Consider the following 18,816-nt stretch of genomic DNA (forward strand, 5'->3'; position numbering starts at 1 on the left):
GGAATTTGACCGCATTCCACAAGAGAACCCAGAGTGGATATCGGCTTTGAAGTCAGCTGTACCACCCACGTACAGGCGAAAGGGAGAACTCTGAAATTGGGTCCCGGAAGGTCATAGCTGGAAGGAATCTTGAAGGCCACGTGGTTCAACTCTCTCATTTTATAACAGGGAAAGTGGGATCTAAAGAGGAGTAGAACACACAGCTAATCCCAGTCCAAACCTCTCCCTCCTCCCTCCTTCCACCCATCCACCCATCACACGTTTATTGAGCACTTTCCGTATGCAACCGGGTGGAGGACTTGGCACTCGTGCCCACTCGTGTGCCCGTATTCCCTGCGTCGTACTTCGCAGATGGTGCTGGACCCTGGCAGCCCCATCCTACCTGCTGTCCTGTGCCTCCATGCTGTTTCTTCTACCTCTTTTTCACCCCCTCCTGAGACATCACTTCCACCTGTTCGCTGGGCTAACTCTCATTCATCCCTGAAAACTGAGTTCAGGGTGTTAAGTCAGAGGGCCACGGATGACGGGCTCCTTAGCTGCTCCAAGCGATCGCTGTGTGCACGTTAGAAAAAGGTGCCCTTGTTTTCTAGCCTGCTAGCTGCTGGGGGGAAAGTGTTGTAATAATTATTGGATGAACATGTACAGCGGTTCCAAGGTGACTGGCATGTGTTGGAGTTGTGTGCCATGCATCCTGCCCAGCCAGAGCAGAGGCCCTGTCTTAAATGTTCGCTGTCGGTGGTCTCATGATACCCCCTGCTTATTTGTATGTGTCCATCTCTCACACTAGACTCTCAAGACCGATACTAATCCAAGCGCCTAACTAACACGCGGATTATCTGTTCTGTCAGATAATCAAGCATTCATTGAATGTCTAATAACATCTTTCAAATCCAATGTTAATTGCTCATTTGTCTGCGTTCTTCACTAGTCTGCAGGCTTCCTAAGAACAGAAACACTTACCTTTTTTATCTCCAGTGTCTGACTCAGTAGGTGCTCAATAAATCTTGATTGAAGGGATGAGTGAATGAACGAATGAATGAATGGAGCAAGCTCTGAAGGCTCTGATTAATTCAATTCCAAGTGCAGCTGGGGGAAACAGGAAACTCAGACCCAGGAAACACTGAGTAGTTTCTTTCTTTTTTTAAATGCTATTTATTTTGAGAGGGAGGGAGAAAGCATGAGAGCGCGTGAGCGGGGAAGAGCGGACGGAGAATCCCAAGCAGGCTCTACGTTGTCAGTGCGGAGCCCTATACGGGGCTCAAACTCACGAAGCTCGAACTCGCGAATTGAACCGTGAGATCACGACCCGAGTCGGACACTTAACACACTGAGCCAGCCAAGCGCCCCACACCAAGTATTTCCTAACGCAGATCCTCAAAGCCATTGCACGAGCTTGACTGCTATTGGGCCCCGAGTCTAAAATCCCCAGATGGCAGGGGACGCGATGGCTCAGCTGTTTCCTCACTTAAACCCTATTGCCTCTTGTTACTACCAGGTGTTCTCCCTAATGGTATTCAACTAATAATAGTAATAATAATAGTGTCTGACACATGTAATTTAACAGATGTCAGGAATGCTTGTAAGCACTTTACGTATGTTAATTCATTTCATCTTCTAAACAACTCTGAATCAGATACTATTGACACTCCCACTTTTCAGGTAAAGAAACTGGGTAGTTAAGTGACTTGTCACCCAAAAAGCTGAGGTTCTCACCTGGGCACTTGGGCTCCAACATCCATGGCTAGCTAACTGCTATTCAATAGCCTGGTCTCCAGAGAACCCCCTTCAAAACGAGAAAGCTATAATTTGGAATCCTACCCTGTGTTTCCATTGGGTTCTAACCTCTCCTTCTTCAGAAAACCTTTCCAGAGCTGCTGGGTTCTGTCTTTCATTCTCATAGATCCTACTGAATGAGAGGGTTCTCAGCCCCCTTAGCCTTTGGTAATTGGCTCAAGATAATTATCACCATCTAAAACTGAGAGGGGAGTTTTGTTCCATCACTGCCTGAGCCCTGTTCCCAGTGCTACCTCCAGCTGCCATTCCAGTGTGCCACGCTTCAACATGCTGGAAGAAGGCAAGTAAATTGACTCTGCGGTGGCCTCTCTTTACTGGGTTGGCCAAATGGAGAAATCTCTCCATAACCAAAGCGGAGTCCCTGGGTGTCCCTTCCAAATCACAGAATCGGGAAATAGCATCCATCTAGTGCCTGAGTCTGTAGTAGAATCTTTTCTTTCCCAAGAGAAAGGACACAGGGCTCGATGTAAGATAGGCTCTACCCTCAGTACAGCTCCTCAGGTACCCACAGTGACAATGGAAACCAATTACCAGCCACACCTTCCTTCATCTACCCTTTGGTTTTGCCTCTAACAATGTTCTGTAGCCAGCCAGGACTAATTTTAACTCTTGGTGTCTTCTACTTAGAGGAGCTTTTTCAGAAGTTTTCCTGGTGAAGCAAAGGATGACTGGGAAGCTCTTTGCCCTGAAGTGCATCAAGAAGTCACCTGCCTTCCGGGACAGCAGCCTGGAGAATGAGATTGCCGTGCTGAAAAAGTGAGTGGGTCTTAGGGTTGGTCGGGTACAACTGTGAGATCATAACATTTCCTTCACAAATTACCTTTGAGTAGGACTGAAGATGGATTTCCACACCCAAAGGCATTACTTACTCCCCTTGATTGCATTAATGTGTCCATTGGATCAATCGGCCAAGTTAAGCCAGGCAGGTGCTTCTGCTGATTGGGGGGTGGTTGTGGGGGGCAGCAAACTGACTAGCAAACCAACTGATAGCAGACCTGGTTTGTGCACATAGACCAGAGAATAATTAGCTCAATGGAACAAAAATCAACTAGGGCCAATAGCAGGAAGAATCAGTAATTAAGGAAGCAGAAGATTTAGAAATTGCTTTGACTTTATTCCAAAGCAAACATAGGCTCAGCACCCCAGCCATCATGGTAGAGGCCACACTAACAAACCATCTGACTGTTTACAGCAGGACCCAAACAAAAAAGCCTTGTGGAATCCCCATGGTATGCCAAAAGTGTATTAGGCATTAGGAACACAAGAATAAGGCCTACAAAATTCCTTATCCTCAGAAGCTCACATTTTCTGGGCAGAGACAGGTGCCCATAACAAACTCTAATCCCATTAGACATGAGCCAATAGTAGCAGAAGGCAAGGCTTGAAAAATACAGAGATTCATTTTGCCCCTACATGTGCATTTTTATGAGTATGGGGTATTAGGTACATTTTTAAGGAAGAGGCACCTTGATAGGTGAGTAGGATTTAATGGAGACAGGAGAGGCAATGCAGAAAGGGAATTCAGGCTGAGAGTAACAGAAACTCAACTGTGTAAGTGCAACGGACGTTAGGAAAGAGTCGGTGTTAGAAGCCCCTGAGCTTAGAGTAAGGATCATCAAGGGACAGGAGACGAAATCAAATGAGATCTGATTATAAAGGGTCTTGGCTACCATGGTAAAGAATGTTGACTTTTTTCCGTGGGCAAAGAAAAGTCATCAAAGAATTTTTAGTAAGGAATCACATGATCAGACTTATATTTTAGAGCCATGCCTCTTAAGCATGGTGGAAGATGGATTTAAGACTTTCTCAATAATCTAGACAATGGGTGAGGATACAAGCAAAGGTAATAGCAGGATCGTGTGGCAGCAAGAAGACTGGATTCAAGAGAGAGAGTGATTGGGCTTGGGATCGACTGCTTCGAGTATAAAAGAGAAAAGTACTAAAAATGATGCTGAGATTGAGCGATTTGGTGGATGGTAATGTCATTGCTTGGATAGAGAACAAAAGGGATGTGTAGGCTTGAAGGAAATAGAAAGAAATTTGTTGGAACATATTGAATACGTGTATCCCCCAATCTCTACATGGAGGGTGCTGGAGATACCAGTTTGGACTCCAGAGAGATTAGAACAGAGATGGACTGTGGACTCATTGAGAGCAAGGACTATGGTGGTCTTTCTTACCATTGTATTGTATCATCAGTCCCTAAACAGCATAGATGCTTGGTAAAGATTTGTTCAGTAAATGATATATTAATGTTAGTATTGTCAACTTGTAAGTGTAATTGAATCCATCAGGTACCCACTTGCAGTTGGTCTATAATTTTAGAAATTAAACTTAAAGATGTTTAGATACTGTTTATTATGTGTTTACTATTCCCCAGGCACTATACTAAGCATTTTGCATGCATTTAATCCTGATATAACCCTGAGAGAGATGTACTTTACAAACCAAAAAAGTGGGGCTTAGAAGATTTAAGAAAACCAGCCAGTCATCCATTTCATAAGTATCTCATCCAGATCTGAACTCAAACCCAACTGACTCAGAGTCCAAATTCTTAACCCCTATGCTACCCAGCCATGAACCAAACTTCCTAGAAAGGTTCTTCCTATGCACAGAATTGCTGCCCGGGAAGCCAAGCCCCACAGCAAGTATGATTATTCTGCTTGCCTTGGCCCTTGAGTAATCCCATTCAGAGAGAACCTAGAGCAAATTTTCCTGAACACAGCATTACTGACATTTTAGACCAGATAATTCTTTATTGGGGTGGTGGGGTGGTGGACTGTGCATTATGGGATATTGACTGGCATTCCTGCCTCTGTCCGTTAGATACCAGTAGCTCTTACCCCCTCCCGAGGCACAATAACAAAAAATGTCTCTAGTTATTGTCAAATATTCCCCCAGGGACAAAAGAGCCGCTGGTTGAGAATTACTATCAGCAACAAAGACATTCCACAGAACTGACCCCAGAAAATAGCATCTTCCCGGCTTCTCAAAATATTCCGGAATAAGAATTTTGCAACACTACTTCTGTGGTTACCCATGAGGAGGCTTAACTAACCCGATTCTCTTCTGCTGCAGTCCACTTTCTTCGAGGATGTTTCTGGATACCCATTTTGTAAAATAATCTAGTTTCGGGTGTTCCCTTGGCCTTCTTCAGGTATTTTAACTTTCTCTTTTGGCAAAGTTTAAAGAGATTTCTGGAGTAGTCACAAAATATTGGTTCCCTGAAGGCAGAATGATCAATTATCCATTCAAAAATATGGATTGAACACCACTCTGGGATCTTTAAGATTTCTTTGTGACCACCTATTTATTAGGAAGGTTTCACAAGGATCCACTCTTCCTAAATATTGTCATCAAAGTCTCTAACAGAAATAAAAAAGTCCATTCTTTGTCTGGACACCTAAACCACGTACCATGACCCTTCCTTTTCCCCAGGATCAAGCATGAAAACATCGTGACCCTGGAGGACATCTATGAGAGCACCACTCACTACTACCTGGTCATGCAGCTGTAAGTGAAAGGTGACCCACTTCCTCTACAGACGTCTCTGGGGGCCTGGGAGGCCTAGAGGAAGCTGCTCGGTGGTGAGGGGAGTACGGTGATTTAAAAGATGAGATCAAGAATTAGTTCAAGAGGCTCTCAAATGCTAAGATTTCTCTCAGGTTAAGTATGCCTCTGGTCATGAACATGTTCTGTGTGGACCGAAGGGTAGAACTAGGACTGATTATTGAGATGGTCTGTACCACGACAGCCTTACCGATCGTTAAAATATTTTTTTAATGTTTCTTTATTTTTGAGAGAGAGAGAGAGACAGAGCGCAAACAGGCGAGAGGCAGAGAGAGAGACAGACACAGAATCTGAAGCAGGCTCCAGGCTCCGAGCTGTCAGCACAGAGCCCAACATGGGGCTTTAACCCATGAACCGCGAGATCATGACCTGAGCTGAAGTCAGATGCTCAACTGACTGAGCCATCCAGGTGCCCCTAAAGTATTTGCTACAAGTCAGCTAAGCGACTCTGGCAGCAGCTGTGACTCCAACCCATCCATCCTCCCCTGTGCCCCAGCCACTCCCCTCAGACTTTCTGGACCTCCCCACAATGCTACAGTTGAAGGGATAATGACTGGCATAGCAGGGAACCTTCCAGAACCCTTCTCGGGCGCCACGGCTTGAGTCCATTTTGACCAGTCAGTCCATCAAACTAACGTTAAATACTTTAATGCCACTCTAGGGTAAAATTACTGTGGGATTAGAAACCACACGACACAGATTTCAATTTGATACATATAAAAAAAAAAAAAGATTTTCTCAAAAGAGATCCATCCAAAGTTAAAAACAGGCTGTGACTGTGTGTGTCCATCTGTGGGACAGAAATGGTGCCTCCCTAGAAAGGTCTCCACATCATTGTCATATATAAATAGGAGTTCTGTCTGAGACTGAATGCTGTAGGAGTTGGTCGGTGCTCCTACAAGTGCTCAGCCTTGGACTCAGAGAAACTTCTATTTATAAAGTACACACACACACACACACACACACACACACACACACCACTCTGCTATCTCTATGGCTAGATGCAATATTTTTGACTAACAGGCTGATTCCTCAGAAACTTTAATGAGTTGATTCAGGCCTAAGCAGCCTATTAACTCCAAGGCTCACCTGAGGCCCAGTGACTAGAGGGAGCAGGTGGTCAAGGGAGTGAGGTTGGGGATAGGGGTGCAGAACAGCATTAACAAATGAGCAGGGACCATGTGGCACCTTAATGAGGCCAATTCAACAGGATTAGCACACATTTAGATAGCCAGCTAAGGGGAGGCAGGGAAGCGGGCAGATTCAGATATCACCAAAGAGTGGAAAGCCTATGAGGGTGCCAGCTCTAGGACCCAGGCCACCCCGTGTCAGGAATTGCTAGTTGTGCATAGAGACTGTCTTTCTCCTGGGCCTCTAGATCCTATGGCAGAGCCCAGAGCTTCAGGACAGAAACAAAAGGAGTAGGGCGGTGTGCATCTTGATTAGAGAAATTCTCCTTCCTCATCACTGCATGGTCCTATGATGTGTGCACGTCCACATCCGGTGTCATGGAACAGTGACAAGGGGGCAAGGACTGTGAAAGAGTTGGAAACCCTGGCCCATGAAATGTTTATCCCAGGGAAGGCCTCAGGTGAGCATTTCACTGTCTTCACATACTTGAAGAGATCCACGTGAAAGGGTGGTATTCTTGCTCTGCGTGGCCCCAGTGGGTAGAAGGGCTATCTGCTGGTGGAAACTACAGGGAGTGGGTTCCGTCGTAATATACAGAAATATTAAGAAGGCGGTGAAAGATAAAACAGTCTGTCTTAGGGGTAGTGAGTTGTCGGCCTCAGAGGTGTTTCAGGACGAGCTAAGAAACTTCTTGGCAAAAATAGTGTAGATGGCATTCAAGAGATGGGGAGCAGAGTGGATCTGAAGCTCCCCTGAATCCTAAGATACCTTATCATTGGAGTCTCCAAGCAGCACTAGAACTCCACCCACAAGTTCGGCAGTCAGTAGCCCAGTTTTCCAGTGAGGACAGAAATCCTGACACGAGCACAATTTGTGTCACGTGTACACCTCATTCCTGTTTTGCCTCATTTCAATTTCACCTCTTCTTTCATCATGGCCCCTGTGTCCTCAGTCAGGAAAATAGGCAGCTAAGTGTGTGTCCACTAAGGGATTATTGGCTTCTTGCTTAACTCTAACGAGGGGCATTTTGCACTTCAAAGAAGTGTCTAGGGAGAGGGAAATGGTTGGCCCAAAGAAATGACTCGCTCGTGATATCATTCCACCACCCAAAGGAGGTATTCTCAAACTAAGGTAGACCTCCCTACCTAGGCCATGGGCACCCACCCGTTCTGCCACTGCTGTGTCTTCATAGCTACAGAGTAAATGCACTTATGTCCCTTTGACCTGGATTCCTGCGCTTGCCCCTATGCCCACAGTGTTTCTGGCGGGGAACTCTTTGACCGGATCCTGGAGCGGGGTGTCTACACCGAGAAGGATGCCAGCCTGGTGATCCAGCAGGTCTTGTCAGCAGTGAAATACCTCCACGAGAATGGCATCGTCCACAGAGACTTGAAGGTGCCCGAGTGGGAGTCCTCAATGGGAAATAGAATGACCCTTCGGGAAGCTGCATGGGTCATGGGCAGCCTAAGCTGTGTAAAATGAGAGGGTTGGACCAACCTCATCATTTGTTGGATCCCTTAAACAAATCTTGAATGACTGAACAATCATTGTTAATTTTCATCTCAGCCTCTTCCTGAACTTTGCCCTAGGCCTCACCCTATTAGGATACCAAGAGAATGCACATGTTTCTTGAACCTAGCCACACTCAAAATCAGAAGAAATAAATAGTAATTGGAGGCCAACATTGCATCAGGCACACACTAGACTTTAGAAAGGTCAGAGACAATTAACTATGGTTTGATTTCCTCAAAAAACAGTCTTAGGGTAGTTGGGGCTGAGGAGGGGGAGGGAGTAGTTCTTTAATGGCTACAAAGATGAGCAACCTGAGGGCCATAAGCAAAATACAGAGTACTCAATATGGGGTGGGGAGCTGCAGCTAGGAGGAAGGAGGGAAGAACTGGGGGACATGAGCCTGTCCTTGAAGTCAGGAGCCCAGAGCGTAGCTTCCTAAGAAATTCTCTATCAGGGGAGGAAAATAAATATGTATTTCAGATGATTATATCCTACACTGCATGGTATTGCTCTTCTCCCACAGCCTGAAAACCTGCTGTACCTAACCCCTGAAGAGAATTCTAAGATCATGATCACAGACTTTGGTCTGTCCAAGATGGAACAGAGTGGAGTCATGTCCACTGCCTGTGGGACCCCGGGCTATGTGGGTGAGTCTGGGGACAGGAGGAAGGTTAACCAGTTGGCTGCATTCAACCTCATGGATATTACTTAACAGAGAGGGGTGGTTATAAGGAGACAGGGTTCAACTTCAGGGGCAATCCCAGGAGAGCATTCATTATGAGGCTTAGGGTAAATCCATGTATGTCTGGAACTACCCCTACTGCTCCCAAACCCTACATCTTTAAAGACAGCCTACCCCTGAACTCTTCCAACAGCCCCTGCCTATACTTGCCTCTCATTATTTTGGCTAACTTCCTGCCTTTGTCTCTCCAGCTAAACCAGGGGCAGAGACAAGATCACAAACCCAGAGATCGTTAGATTGCCAAGGGTTTGACCACTAGCCACCCCTTTTCCTTTTTCCCACTTCCACAGGAGACTACAACCCACCAGTTGGTGGTATCCCAGAGGCATAGTGTTGAGTTTGAAGCCGAGGAACTCAGGCATGCATGCTCCCGCCCAAACGTATCCCCAAGAAAACATCCTAGGAAACTGGCAGAGGCGGGACTTCCTGCCTAAACAACAGGCTTTCAAGGCCCCCCAAAAAGTAAGGCAGGCAAGTTACCAGGTGAAAGCATCCCCAAAATTCATGGGGAGAAAGCCAAAACTCAGAATGTCCACTCCTGCCCCTTCCCTCTTCACCACTCATCACCTGGTTGAGGACGGTAGTAGGAAGGAGAACTCTAACTTAAGAGGAAATCTGCTCTCACCCCCAAAGAGAGGTCAGTTAGTAGGTACCGAGTCCCAATGAGTACAAATCCCTGGGATCTGGGATAAATACAGAAAGTAGCCCTCTACTGCTCCCATTCAGAGGAAGACCTGGCTCATTTTCTCATGGAGCTCTCAGTCTGATACGGATAACAGCCTTGCCCTCAGAAGGTACCAGAGACAGATGGAGCAGTTATCACCTGCCCTCTAAGAGTTCCTCATTTTAAGAGGGATGACTCAGTTTCTGCCCCCAGGGAGATCCCAGTCTAGTGGGAGAGAGATTGCCCCTACTTGGCAGATGTCCCCATCAGAACACAGACACACAAGCCCAGCCCTGGGCTAACCCATCTGTGTGGGGAGACATAGACCTACATCTGATGGGGGCAAGGTAGCCCTGGAGATTCCCAGTCTGATGTAAGAGTCATAGGCCCTGTCATGGGGACCTTCCAGGTTGATGGCGGAAGATTCAGTCAGATGGGAGAGACACCGTCCCCGCCCTAGGAAAAGTTTCAGTGATACAGAAACACTGCCATCCCAGGAACTTTCCTAGTCCTCTTCTCTAAGCCTCATCCTGACCTTCAGCCCTCACCCCTCGGCCCTCTCTTCTTGTCCCAGCCCTGACTCTGCCTTTGGTTTGTTGTAGCTCCGGAAGTGTTGGCACAGAAGCCCTACAGCAAGGCTGTGGATTGCTGGTCTATTGGCGTCATCACTTACATATTGTGAGTAGAAGCTGTCATTGGCTCAGTTCCTGGGAAATCTCACAACCTGCTCATCCTTTTTCTCCCCTCCCCTATTTTAGCTCCTCAAGCAACATCCACCTCCAAAGCATGTGTATGTACACGTGTGCATGTGCGAGTGCTTGCATGCATGTGTGTGTGTGTGCGCGCACACACACACACACACACACACACACACACACATACACACACACGCTTACTCATGCACACAGCTCCAAAGGTTTCTGTCCTGGTCTCCACCAGATTATAAAAACAGAGCTCAGTGTGAACCCACTGTTGAGCCATATGGTACTCTCTGTTCCTGCACCCCACCCCCATTTACTCTATATAAATGTGTTGAGTCCCGCTCTATGGAATGAGCAATGGAAAAAGGGGAGGCCAAGCCAAGCTTGGAAGTCAAGTGGGTACAATGTTCACATCTCAAATTTCTCTCCTGGCAAGTCAGCCCAAAGCAAAATGATGGCCCGAATGAATCTGGTCATTGTTCCTCTTCACATATTCTTGGGTTCTCCTTTACTAACCTACTCATCACCCCTTCCCCACCATTCCTCTTCATCTATAGCAGACTCTGCTGTTAGGAAAATAACCTGTCATTTACCCCTTAGTGTGGATTCAGTTCTCTATTTCCTAAGCTTATGTTGAGTAACTACTGTCACTCATTCATTTACTTAACAAATATTCATTGATTGTCTATTCTGTGCTAATAGCCTAAATAATCCCTCAGGAAACTTACATTCAAGCAGACATTCTATCATCCCTCTTAAAGATCTTGTATACCTATCTAAGTGTCAGGGGAGGTATAGGAGAGGTGGTGAGAGGTTTGGGGGAACAATGCACAAAGGGGCCTTCCAGGGCTGCCTGTTCCAAGCTTTGGCTCCTGCATAAACACTTGATGGGGCCTGCATCATTCTCGATTCCACCTGTTCATACTGCTGATTGGAGATCCTTAGCTCATGCCTGTGTATAGTGGAGGCTAGGCAGAAGGGAGAGGCTGGCTCAGGGAGACTGTGGTTGTTTAGCAGCATACCTCCTTCCGTGTTTCACTGCAGGTTGTGCGGGTATCCCCCCTTCTATGAAGAAACTGAGTCTAAGCTTTTCGAGAAGATCAAGGAGGGCTACTATGAATTTGAATCTCCATTCTGGGATGACATTTCTGAGTCAGGTAAGGCTACCAGATGTGAAGGACAAGATGACAGGCTCAAGGCAGAGGGTGCCAAGAGAAAAGAGCTTAACAAAAGATGACAGTCCTGGCTCTTGAAAGTCCCTAGGGAAACTTATAGACCAGGCTGCCAGAGAGAGTGGAGAAATCTTCATCTGGCTCAAAGGCCAAATAAATTATTTGCATCCAATGTTTAGGCTTTTGTTTTCTGGAGGCAGAACCACAGCATACCTGGTAAAAGAGGGGAGGTGGTTTAGATGAGGGGCCAGGAGGGCAGCTTGAGGCACAGGGGAATGTTCCAGGCAGGAGCAGCAAAACCAAGGCCAAGTTTTTCCTTTCAGATATCAAGACTGAGAGTATGCAATGTCTGTATGTGGGAGAGAAGGCAATCATTACATGTTGTGGGGCCCATTAAGTGCAGATCAGCGCTGGGACAAGGCAGCATTCACATGTGTGCCCACGTGTGGGTGCCTGCGCCTGAATGGTGCAAACGAATACACTCGTGGCGTGCAGGCATGTTGGTGCCTCGTGATAAGAGATGTATCTGCAGTGCTGTGTGGGTGAGGCTACGTAGAGCCTCTCTTTGGTGGTTTATGGTGGGTTGTCGTTAGGTGGCTTGGATTTTTTTTTTTCTCTTTTAAGACTCTTAAAATTGCCTCTTTGGAAGATTAACTAAAGATGCATTCATTGCCACCCACCAGCCCGGAAGTGAATTTCCATCAGTCACGAAATCTGGCCCTTAGTTGTGTCTTTGATTGCTCCCCTTAGCCAAGGATTTTATTTGCCACTTGCTGGAGAAGGACCCGAATGAACGGTACACCTGTGAGAAGGCTTTGAGGCACCCCTGGTGAGTGAGGATGGGGTGGGGTCTGGACCCTAGCCTTTTGGTTCCCCAGATGCCATGATGACTCATTCACATGGTGTATCCCCAGAGTTTGCTTGCCCTGAGCTCTTTACTCTTGCAGCATCCAAGGAGCATAGACTTGTCTATCCGGTCCAGCTAGAGATGCAAACAGCATTTAATGAAGTGGGTTCTGACCCAGACGTGGGGGCTGCATCATCTCATCAAGGGCAGGAGACAGACACAACCAGCCTCTGTCATCAGTACTAGGATGCAACCCTCAGTACCAGCTGTGCAAGAGGCACCAGGAAGAGGCAGCTGTGCCCTGTCCTTAAGAGAATCATCCCAAGTGAGGCGATTTGTGAGGAATCACAAAGCAACCAATCAGTAAACTGAGTAAATAAAGTCTTGAAACACTTTCTTTTCTCATGTGACACCCCTGCTCAAGATTCCCAGTAGCTCCCTACTTCCTACCACAGCAAGCCTAGATTCCTGTGCCTTTTCAGGTTTTCCCCATTCTGGTCTGACCCTTTACCTCCAACTTTATTCCCCCCAATTCCCGACACACATCCTCTATTACAGAGAGGCCTAAGAGTTGCATTTCTCTTCCTGCTCTCCCCTACCCCATATACCAAGCTCTTTCCAACCTACACCTGGGGTCATACTATTTTCACCACCTAGAATGTCCTGCCTCTTGCCTTGTATGTAGCATCCTTGAGGACCGGAGCAGTTTCTGCCCTTCCCTGATGCCCTGGCTCCTGCAAGCCAGGTACCCCTCCTCACTTCTCTTTATCAATCACACAGCTTACATGAATGACTCTAGTTCATGGCATGGAACAAGGCTCCACCCCTACACTGGCAAGCCCCAGGAATCAGTAGCAACATGTGTTGCTCCTCTGCGTCCCTAGTACCTAGAAAGTACTGCACACATGGCAAATGTCTAAGGAACACGTAGAAATGGATGATGAGGGCAAGGGCAGCCTGTATTGGGCGGCCTCCTTCAAGAAGGCTTCCAGGAGGAGATGGGTTCCAAGCAAAGCTTTGAGTTAACAGAGAGGGCAACCCAAGCACCCTCTGACACAGGAGCTGGTAAGCCTTGTTTGTGAAAAGCTGGAGAGTCAGTATCTTAGGCTTAGCCGGCCATATCATCTGTACTGCAACTACTCAGTCTGCCCTTATCACCTGGAAGTAGCCATAGCTGATACCTGAATGAATGGGCACGTCTGTGTCCTAGTGAGACCTATTTACAGAAATGGGCAATGGGTAGATTTGGCCCACGGGCCATAGTTTGCCGACCCTGCTGTAAAGCAAGATTTTGGTTTTGCCAAAGCATTGGCCCCCTAATGACCTGCCCAGGGGGACAGAGGAGCCTGGTTCCAGCCCATTCCTACGGTGGGTCACTCTTCTTCTGAGTTCACTCAACTAGGACCTGCATGCACAGCTCCCTGCCCAGCTCCTGGATGAGTCCCATAATCACCCACTAGCCAGGTGTCCCTTCTATATCTACAGGATCAATGGAAACACAGCCCTCCACCGGGACATCTACCCATCAGTCAGTCTCCAGATCCAGAAGAACTTCGCCAAGAGCAAGTGGAGGGTAGGTCGCCCTTTCTGGGGAGGTAGCAGGCTCTTCTGGGCCACTGGAGGCTGAGCTGGGGCAGGGCTGGTGGAGGGTCTGTCCTTGGGGCTTCCTAGCAGACGCTGGAGCTCCCTGGACCCTCTCTGAAATGAGAAGTGGGCAAGTTTCAAGAGGCCACAGGGCAAAGGGAAAGTGTGAGCCCTCCAGCCCTCTGGGAGCAGAGGTGGCCAGAGGCTGCTCTTGTGTCTCCTCAGCAAGCCTTCAATGCAGCAGCTGTGGTGCATCACATGAGGAAGCTGCACATGAACTTGCACAGCCCAGGCATCCACCCAGAGGTGGAGAACAGGCCTCCCGTCACTCAGGCCTCAGAAGCCTCCAGACCCAGCTCCTCTGAGCTCACCATCACCGAGGCACCTGCCCTGGACCAGAGTGGCGCACTTCCTGCCCTGCCCCGGCTGCCCTGCCAGCACCGCCCCCGGACCGCTGCGCCCGGTGGCAGGTCCCTCAACTGCCTGGTCAATGGCTCGCTCCGCATCAGCAGCAGCCTGGTGCCCATGCAGCAGGGGCCCCTGGCCGCTGGGCCCTGTGGCTGCTGTTCTAGTTGCCTGAGCATCGGGAGTAAAGAGAAGTCCTCTTACTGCTCCGAACCCACACTCCTCAAAAAAGCTAACAGAAAACAGTACGTATTTTCAGCCAAAGACAGAGGCCTAGCCCTGCTCAGGCAAAGGGACTGAAAGACACTGACCAGAAGGAGGAGGCTCTGCAGGGTGGGAAGAGCTCTGGATCAGGGGTCAAGGGAAGTGCCTCCAGTCCTGTCCCTCCCACTAGCTGTGTGGCTGCTGACAGATCAGGCAACGTGTCTGTTTCTGGTTTGCTCATCTGTAAAATCCTACCCACCTGCTCAGCCTGCCTCACAAAGGTACTTAAAAGTTTAGCGAAGCAACAGGAATTATAAATGCCTGCAGAAAACTGGGCACGTGTGAGTGATGCACACTAGATCCCTTGACTTTCCAGAACCGCTGTGTTGGGGGAGGAGGGGAGCTTCGTTGTCATCTTGGTCTTTTCGGCAAGGGCTTGTACTTTCCAAACCTGATAAAGGGAGGGCTGAGTGGATGCCACGGTCACGGGGAACCACCCAGATCTTCTTGCTTCCACAAATACTTCACAGCCTGCTGCCTCGTTTGCTTTCCAGGAACTACAAATCAGAGGTCATGGTGCCGGTTAAAGCCAGCGGCAGTTCCCACTGCCGGGCGGGGCAGACTGGAGTCTGTCTCATCATGTGATCCCCGGAGTCCACGCCTGTGTCAATTTTCAGGTGAGGCGACCAGAGGTGGGAGGCCAGGGCGGGGGGCTCGGGGAGGGTTTCTGGCCCGGAAGGAGAGCCCCAGCACAGGGTCTGAATGAAGGGGTCTGAGGGGCACCGGAAGCGGCAGGCCCACCCCCACCCTGAACCCATTTCCTCTGCAGGAGAGTTGTCATCTCTTCTCTACCCTTCCAAACCCGGCATCCACCCTGCAGCAGGGAGGAAGGCGGAGCAAGTGGAGCAGGGCCTGGCAGGAGTGGTTTAGGGTCGGAAGCAGCACGCTGCCGCCCGGGGCAGACCCTCACGGAAGGCCCAGCGGTGAGCCCCGAGGCGCGGAGGCCTCGTTGAAGCCGTGGGCAGGAGGGCGGCATCCACCCGTTTCCAGGTCTCCCTGACCTGCCTGCTCTGCGCCCCCACACCCTGCGTGCCGTGGCTCCGTGCAGTGTACTAGGTAGCTCTTGCCCGGGTCTGTGTTGTTTGTGATGAAAAGCTTAATGGGCTGGCCAGGCTGTGTCACCTTCTCCAAGCAAAGCCATATGGAGCATCGACCCAGACTCCCGCTCAGCACACACTCGCTCCTGCCTGCCAGGCCTTCGTCCTCACGGCCAGAATGGGCTCATTAATGTAGTCGCTTGCCCATCATCTGCATGAATGACAGTCAGCTCTGTGGGCCACCCGTGAGCTCTCAAGTTCCCATCCTTGGCTTTAGGATTAGCTCCAACCGGGCTGAGACGCGGCCAGCCTGCCCCCGGCTCACTTCTGAACCACCTCCCTCCCTGCCCCAGGCCCAAAGCAGCCCCACAGCCTCCAAGATGAAAAAGAAAGAAATCAATGATTAGGTACTGCGAGGAATCCTTATCCTGACCGAGACGCCCCACCCACACCCAATGAAGTACAAATTGCAAGTTGACGGTTTTCATTTCAGATGGTTAATTCTCATCCTGCTTCTGCTCTTCTTTCTCTCCCTGGAAATCGGGGACCTTATTCTTGTCCCTCCCTAGTTTTCTTGTACCCCGTCCCCTCCAGCTTCATGCTCGGTGTTGTGCTCAATAAAACGGACATATTTTTCTCTACGAGGCTTCATGTGGTTCTTCTCAAAGTCAGCAGTGGCTCTGGGACTTCTGAGCCCGTGCCGGGTGGAGAGCCTGGGGTCTGGCAGGGGGGTGGCTGATGCAGACGGGGAGCATAAGGTATGCCAGGTACTTAATGACAGGAGTTTCACGCACTGACTCATTGACTCCTCAGAACGACCCCCGGGGTAGGGTCTGTGCGAGCCCGAGCCGTCAGGCTCCAGCATCCATTCTCCTAATGACTGTGGTAGACGATCATGAATTTAAAACCCAGCTCTGCCCTGCCCTCTGCCTCATCTGTGACCTTGGGGGGGTTACACAGCCTGTGCCTTGGTTTCCTCACTTGTCAAATGGGAACAGCACCTACATCACAAGATAATGCACATGATGTCTCTCGCACAGTGCTCAATAAGGAATTAACGTGATTAATAATAGTCAAAAAGTTAATGTAGGTAAAACGCCTAGCACATTGCACGGGCTGTGGTTAGTACACTCACGTCACGCCTTTTCCATATGTGCCACACACACGCAGTTACCCGTCATCCATTTGCAACTTCTCTTTGAGATCCCAAGAGACACAGGTTCTGCCTCTGGAGCTGGGTGAATTTGGACACAATACTTCCCTTCTCTGGATTTCTATTTCCTCATCTGTAAATGAGAAACTGGATCGCTGCTCAAAGATGAAAATACTTGGTGGTCTCTCAAGGAAGGGATCCACTGGGTCCTGGGGCAAAGGGGTCCAGTCACCCTAAGTTTGGGTGATGAGCAAGCTGTACTGAGCAAAGTGGGGCAGCCTATGCTTCCTACACCACCAGGCCTTGGGCTTGAGCAGGGGAGCACCCAGGAACCCCAAGTGTGGGACAGACACAAGTGACAGAGATTTACTTAATGGGGAGGCCATTTTCTGAAACTCTTTCAACCTCCAGACTTCTTTCCAAAGATTTTTATTGGGCTTTTAGTTTGTACATCACTTTTTGTTAAGATTTTGGGTCCGTCCAGGACTCAGCCTCAGTGGAGGATGAAGGGCATGCACGCTGCCCAGTCAAGCTCCCTGCACTTGAGAGCTCCCAGTCACAAAGGCACGGCCCGCCTCCACCCTCTCTGTCTCTCAAATGTAATTTCCCATCATCTCTGGCTCAGCTGCAGCCCAGAACAATCTTAACAGCTGCACACCAGGGGTGGACCACGCTGTGCTTTCGGCTGTATAAAAGTCTCCTGGAGCTGGAAAGCATTCCAACCCAGTCTGTCCTCCAGAAGTAAAGAGGGCAGACGGGCAGGGCCAGGGGCTGGAAGCCGGCACGTCACTTACAGGTGGCATAGTAGAGCACACGCCCATTGATGTGGTCGCGGATCTGTTCCACGTGCTTCTCCAGCCCCGTCAGGTCTGCCGAGCGAAGCTCGATGGCCTGGCTCCCCCGAAGCAGCTCCAACTCCATGTCTGAGGCAGGTGGAACAGCAAGGGGAGGAGGCGCTGGTGAGATACCCAAAGACCCCAAACCCTTCTCTTCCCACCCGCTTGGCAGCAGCCACAGGTGAAGTCACCTGTGGGGGAGCCTGGTCACTAAGGCAAGTTCTCTCCAGCCTCATGGCTCTCCACCCGTACCCTACTCTAGAGAAACCAGACCCAGAAATCCCCTAGTCTCCCCCTCTGCTCTAGGCAGAGCAGTTGTCCCAGACTCGTGAGGGAGGCCACTGGCACCGAGATTACCAACCTACCACTATTGGACTCAGACACTGCCATCCCACTAATGGTCCTCAAGTGGGCACCATGGCAAAAGCGCTGGCTGGGGGACCAGGATTCCTCCGCGCTTTCCCTCCCCCAAATACCACCCCAGATAAATCTAGTCCTCCCGCCAGGTCTGTTCCCCATGCCGCCACCAGATCCTGCGGAGGATGTGGAGGACAGCCTGTCCCTCCTGTCACTGTCACCCTAGGAAAGAGGCCCCTCCACCACACTCCTGAGAGCTGGCACCCAGCATCAGCCTGAACTTTTCCAGGAATAAGGAGGGGGTGCACTGCCTCACAGGGTTCCAACGTCAGGCAGCTCTAGCTGTTAAAAAAGGCTTCTCATGAAGCCAGAGTCTGACCACTTCTGGCCCCCAGCCGGTTGTCCCAGGTCTGTCTCCTAGGGGTGTGGGAATATATTTGCTCTGTCTCCCACATGGAAGTCGTTCAAATGTCTGAGGCCATGTCTTCTCAGATCAAATCTCCCTAGCTCCTTCACCCATTTTTCATCCGATACAATTATGGACGCTTCTCTAACTCCCAGCCCTGCTCACCCTCCCTCTGATACGTGCAGGCTTTGTCAACATCCTTTCTGAGGATATAGTAGCCACCACTGAACACCACCCGCCGGGTGAGATCCCACCAGGAGAGTGTAACAGGGGCATTACTGGGATGCCAGTCAGTCAGTGGGCACCCATATGGACCTTTGGGTTGACCAAGTATTGAAATTTTAGCAGCTGCTATTATGTTCCCTGGTCCCCTCCCCCAGGAGGCCCCTATGCATGATCTTCCCCCAAATCCTGCAATTAAAAGTAAATTCCTGAGGTGCCCGGGTGGCTCAGTAGGTTAAGCATCCGACTTAGGCTCAGTTCATAATCTAAAGGTTTGTGGGTTGGAGCGCCTGGGTGGCTCAGTCGGTTGAGCGTCCGACCTCAGCTCAGGTCATGATCTCACAGTCCGGTCCATGAGTTCAAGCCCTGCATCGGGCTCTGTGCTGACCGCTCAGAGCCTGGAGCCTGTTTCAGATTCT

The 18,816-nt window shown here is 49.5% G+C and overlaps 2 protein-coding genes across 7 annotated transcripts in view; one reads left to right on the top strand and one right to left on the bottom strand.

Moving 5' to 3' along the window:
* CAMK1G (calcium/calmodulin dependent protein kinase IG) overlaps window positions 1-16,064 on the top strand; it is a 29,203-nt gene extending 13,139 nt beyond the window's left edge. For both annotated transcript variants that reach the window (XM_040446331.1, XM_040446332.1), the window contains 11 exons: window positions 2,422-2,550; window positions 5,233-5,307; window positions 7,752-7,890; window positions 8,531-8,654; window positions 10,016-10,091; window positions 11,159-11,271; window positions 12,037-12,115; window positions 13,619-13,706; window positions 13,943-14,367; window positions 14,881-15,003; window positions 15,156-16,064. In XM_040446331.1, the coding sequence (XP_040302265.1) occupies window positions 2,422-2,550; window positions 5,233-5,307; window positions 7,752-7,890; window positions 8,531-8,654; window positions 10,016-10,091; window positions 11,159-11,271; window positions 12,037-12,115; window positions 13,619-13,706; window positions 13,943-14,367; window positions 14,881-14,971 (1,339 nt within the window). In that variant the 3' untranslated portion in view covers window positions 14,972-15,003; window positions 15,156-16,064. The remainder of the gene's footprint in view (window positions 1-2,421; window positions 2,551-5,232; window positions 5,308-7,751; window positions 7,891-8,530; window positions 8,655-10,015; window positions 10,092-11,158; window positions 11,272-12,036; window positions 12,116-13,618; window positions 13,707-13,942; window positions 14,368-14,880; window positions 15,004-15,155) is intronic.
* A 925-nt stretch (window positions 16,065-16,989) lies between these two features.
* The window catches only part of LAMB3 (laminin subunit beta 3), a 62,619-nt gene continuing 60,792 nt past the window's right edge, over window positions 16,990-18,816 (bottom strand). For all 5 annotated transcript variants that reach the window (XM_040446329.1, XM_040446325.1, XM_040446326.1 and 2 more), the window contains one exon: window positions 16,990-17,499. In XM_040446329.1, coding sequence (XP_040302263.1) covers window positions 17,363-17,499 — 137 coding nt within the window. In that variant the 3' untranslated portion in view covers window positions 16,990-17,362. The remainder of the gene's footprint in view (window positions 17,500-18,816) is intronic.

This window comes from Herpailurus yagouaroundi, unplaced genomic scaffold, assembly GCF_014898765.1.
Source record: "Herpailurus yagouaroundi ecotype Mexico unplaced genomic scaffold, PumYag 195, whole genome shotgun sequence".
NCBI lineage: Eukaryota > Metazoa > Chordata > Mammalia > Carnivora > Felidae > Herpailurus > Herpailurus yagouaroundi.